This window comes from Rhinatrema bivittatum, unplaced genomic scaffold (genome assembly GCF_901001135.1).
Source record: "Rhinatrema bivittatum unplaced genomic scaffold, aRhiBiv1.1, whole genome shotgun sequence".
Lineage (NCBI taxonomy): Eukaryota > Metazoa > Chordata > Amphibia > Gymnophiona > Rhinatrematidae > Rhinatrema > Rhinatrema bivittatum.
Window position 1 is genome coordinate 14450 of NW_021821190.1, and position 4886 is coordinate 19335.

The 4886-nt window shown below is 45.9% G+C and overlaps 1 protein-coding gene across 1 annotated transcript; it reads right to left on the reverse strand.

The window, feature by feature from the left end:
• Nucleotides 1–375: 375 nt before the first annotated feature.
• Nucleotides 376–4460, reverse strand: LOC115082510. Its single transcript, XM_029586737.1, is given in 1 exon segment — nucleotides 376–4460. A coding segment is annotated over 1 exon segment (3489 nt). The 3' UTR covers nucleotides 376–971.
• Nucleotides 4461–4886: the final 426 nt, after the last annotated feature.

Below are 4886 nucleotides of genomic sequence, written 5' to 3' on the forward strand. Positions count from 1 at the left end.
GTCATGGGATCTCCTCCTGTGCCATCAATTCCAAAACCCCAAGTATCTTGCCATGGGGATCCCTCAGACCGGACTGGCCATTCTAGAGTAATGAGGTTTCCCGCTCCCTTACTTAGTCGACCCATTCCAGGGCATCCTGAATATCCTCCTCCAGTATAGTCACAGACCAGTTTCCATCCGGAAAGTTCTTTGTCCCCGGCACATGGTAGCCACCGGGAGGGATTACTGGAACGGTCATAAGGACAGAGATATTTGTGATTGAAAGTGTAGGCTCTCTTCCATGCTGGAGAACCACAATGCACTGCACTTGGATGTTTGTCGATGGCAGCACAGGCGTTAAAGTCAATGGAGACAATGGGCGGTCCTCCAATTAGGACCTTTGTTGAATTGATGTAGTATAGAATTCCTTTTCCAGCTGGTACGATGTCAGAAGTATAAGCTTTTGGCAATCCGGTGGTTAGCGTTATATTGTAGTACTTGGGTGTGGTAGGCGAATGACAGATGAGCTTGCCGTTAAGGATACATCGATGGAAAGACTGTTGTCCTTGAGTGGTGTTTAAGGCACAAGCAGGCTTTTTTATACATAATGGTGGTGGCTGAGATTGATGAATGATTGTGAATACCAACTGGTACCCGTCTTCAGTTGTAGTGCGGACTTGCTTGATGCATTCTGTACAGTTTTGGCTGAGCGAAGATTGAACTGATGTTGATACTATAGCTATTAGGATCATTAGTAGCCATAGGATTCTCGGATTATGGCAAAGATGAGCCATAGTTGAGCAGAAATGATGATATAGATGATGCTGATGAACCATTTCCAATCGCTGCTAGAAGGGCATATGATAGTTAGAGCGGTTACCAGGAGGGTACTGATAACCCACTTCCAGAGCATTGAGATCATATGCTTTTGATGCCTGCGAGAGAAGAAAGAAACAAACAGGTTATTAGTATTTCTGTGACTGCATTAGTTTCTATAGTAGGTTGACCTTTGCTGTATTTCTAGTAAAGCGCAGGGTGCTGTCACCGGTCTTGGAGACCTGCCAAGTTTCGGTGGCTGGTTTAACTCGGGTCCAGTGGATCCAGGTGGGACAACCGGATACTTTGAGAGCGGTGGGTGTGGTTAACAGCACAGTGAATGGTCCCTTCCATCGAGGTTTAAGGAAGTCTGATTCGTCCCATTCCTTGATCCACACAGAGTCGTCCACCTGGAATTTATGGATAGGATTGATTAAGATTAGTGGCTCTGTCTCACAGGTATATTTGCGAATTGCTTCCACAGTATTGTAGAGTCCTTTCATTTGGTTGCTGAGTGACATTTCCCCTTGGACTTGTAAGGATTCGGGGAAAGAGGGCAACGGTGGCGGTCTTGCGTACATCATTTCATAAGGGGTTAGTCCTGATTGTCGTGGAGTGCATCTGATGTTAAGCAATGCCAATGGTAGCATTTTGGGCCATTTGGTTCTTGTTTCTTGACATAGCTTGGCTAATTGATTTGTCAAAGTTCTGTTAGCTCGTTCAACAGTCCCGCTACTTTGAGGTCTCCATGTGCAATGGAGATGCCATTTGAGGCCCAAAATTTTGGTGAGGTGTTGAGTTGCCTCGCTTGTAAAAGCTGGGCCGTTGTCTGAGTTGATCTGCCTTGGTATTCCATATCGTGGTAAGATTTGGTTCAATAAGAGGGAAACGACTTCCTTTGCAGTTTCTGTTCGCGTAGGCACAGCTTCAATCCATCCGGTGTAGGTGCATACTGCCACCAGCATGGCTTTGTAACCTTGTGCAGGGGTCATGTGGGTGAAATCAATTTGACAGACTTGAAATGGTATAGTTCCCCGGAGAACGTGTCCCGGTGCAGGACCAGGTCCATTGCGAGGATTATTTCTTGCACACGTAACACATTGATTAATTGCATGTTTAGTCAATTGTGTGATTCGGTTTATATAGTATGTTTTTGCCAGTAGTTTTGCCAATGAATCACGTCCCAGGTGTGTATGACAGTGTGCTTCTCTTACTATTGTCCACGCAATAGTATCAGGTATCCATATTCGTCCGTCTGATATGATCCACCACCCATTCTGTTGATGGAAATTTTCAGCTTTTGCCCAGTCGTTTTCTTCGGCTGAGTAGGTGGGTACTTCAGTTGGAAACTGCAAGAGGGGACATATGGTCATTTTTGTTTGATAAGGGTCTTGGGCTCCTGCTTTGGCGGCAGAATCAGCTTTCTGGTTTCCCCGAGCGATAGGATCAGATTTTCCAGTGTGTGCTTTGCAATGCATTACGGCCACTTTGTGTGGTAGCCATACGGACCTTAACAGTTCATGGATCTCTGGCGCATTTGCCAATTGTTTTCCTTCGGCATTGAGAAATCCTCGTTCCTTGTACAATGCTCCGTGTACTTGAATGGTTAAGAAGGCATATTTAGAGTCTGTATAAATATTTACAGTTTTCCCTTCTGCCAACTGAAGAGCTCGAGTAAGGGCAATTAATTCAGCTTTTTGTGCAGACGTTCCTGAAGGCAAGGGTCCAGCTTCAATGATATCATCTTCAGTTACTACTGCATAGCCAGCCACTCGTACTCCATCCTTTACCTGACTACTTCCATCTGTAAATAAGGTCCATGCGCCTTGCCAAGGCTGATCTCTTAAATCAGGTCGACTGGAGTGTACTGTAGCCATGACTTCTTCACAATCATGGCTTACTGGTTCAGGTGCTGGCATTAGAGTGGCTGGGTTTAAGTTTTTACTGTCTTGTATTTGAATTTCAGGAGTTTCACATAGTAAGGCTTGGTACTTTACAAGACGTGAGTTGGTCATCCACTTTGGTCCATGTGTTTCGAGCAGTCCCTGAATAGTATGAGGAGTTGTTACTTGCAAAGTTTGTCCAAATGTCAACTTGACTGCTTCTGGAATTAGTATGCATGCAGCCGCGATGCTTCGAAGACAACCCGGCCATCCTTTGGCAACATTGTCCATTCCTTTTGACAGATAGGCAACAGGTCTCTCCCATGATCCGAAGGTTTGAGTTAGGACCCCAATGGCCATTCCTTTTTTCTCATCTACAAACAGATGAAACGGTTTAGTTACGTCAGGTAGCCCCAGAGCAGGGGGTGAGATCAGGGCTTCTTTTAGTTGTTGTAAGTGTACCAGTTCATGTCCTTCCCACTGGAAGGGTTGGGATTCTGCTTCTTTACCCCGCAGCTTGTCGTATAGGGGTTGGGCAATAACTGCATAGTTAGCAATCCAAAGCCGGCAGTATCCAGTAGCTCCCAGAAATGCTCGCAGTTCTTTTTTGCAGGTTGGTGTAGGCTGATGCCTTATCGAATTTGTACGAGAGATTCCAAGGCATCGAGTGCCTTCACGGATTCGGAAACCCAAGTACTCTACTTCTAATTCACAGATTTGGGCTTTCTTTTTGCTTGCCCGGTACCCTTTTGAATACAATGTCTGTAACAGGTGAAGGGTAGCTTTCGCACAGTCAAGATATGTGTCTCTGAACAACAGTAAGTCATCAACGTATTGTATTACTGGCCCATATTTTTTCTGGTAAGTTTTCAAATCTTTTGCCAGCTGTTCCCCGAAAAGCGTGGGAGAATGTTTGAATCCTTGAGGCAACCTAGTCCAGGTGTACTGTTGTTTTATTCCAGTGTGTGCATTTTCCCATGTGAAGGCAAAGATCTTCTGACATTCTTCTGCTACCGGAACGGAGAAGAAAGCATCTTTGAGATCAATTACACTGTACCACTTTGATTTGGGGTTGACTTGAGCTAGAATGGAGTAAGGGTTGGGTACCAGGGCCACCAAGTCCGCCACTTGGCTATTTACTTTTCGTAGATCTTGTACAGGTCAATAGTCATTAGTACCAGGTTTCTTTACTGGTAGCAAGGGAGTGTTCCAGGCAGACCGGACTTGTCGCAGGATACCCAAGTCAAATAATCTTTGTAGATGTATTTGTATTCCCTGCCTGGCCACGTAGGGAATAGGATATTGGGCTTGGTTAATGACTTGTGCATTTTCTTTCAGTTCTATCCAGACTGGGTCAGCCTCGGTTGCCAGTCCTCCTGGATTGTTTTCAGACCATACTGAAGGTACGCTATCCATCAGGTACCTTCGTTTTACATTGATAGGGGTCTCTTCCTCATATCGGTGCTCGATGGTTCGTTCGACTATGGGAAGATGTAGTCTCCATTCCTCCTGGAGAGGGCAAATAAGGGAAACAGGGTTGTCTGCAAAGGAAGCTTTGATTTCACCATTTGATTCAAACTGTAGAGTGGCCCTTAATTTGCAAAGGAGATCTCTACCAATTAGTGGGACTGGACATCCAGGGACATAGAGGAATCGGTGGGATACTAATTGTCCTCCCACTCGAACCTGTCGATTCTGAAGAATAGGGGCTGCCAGTGGTTTCCCGGAGGCCCCTACAATGGAGATGCTTTGTGCTGTGGGAATAGCGATTGCAGTAGTCATGACAGATCGTTGTGCTCCAGAATCTAGTAATCCTTTGAAGGTTTTAGACCCAACCTTTATTTCTACCAACGGATCGGAGGGCAGGGCTTCCCTGGTTAGTCATGAGTTTCGCCCGATATCGTCACCAGACTCATCTGACAATTCGTTCAACGCCATTTGCCATTCAGTTTCTTGAGATTTTGAGGGTTTTGAACCGTTCCCTCCTTCGTCCTCCCGTGGTTTCTCAGGGCACTCAGCCTTCCAATGTCCTTCTTGTTTACAATATGCACATTGATTGACCCCTATAGGCGCTCTTCCTCCTCTGAACGATCCGCCCCTTCCTGGTCTTCCTCTCTGCCATGCCTTATGTGGCGGGTTGCCTCTTCCTCTCTGCCCAGGGTATCCTCGATACTTCCTGGCCTGCTCTCCGAAATTAGTTTCTTCCAT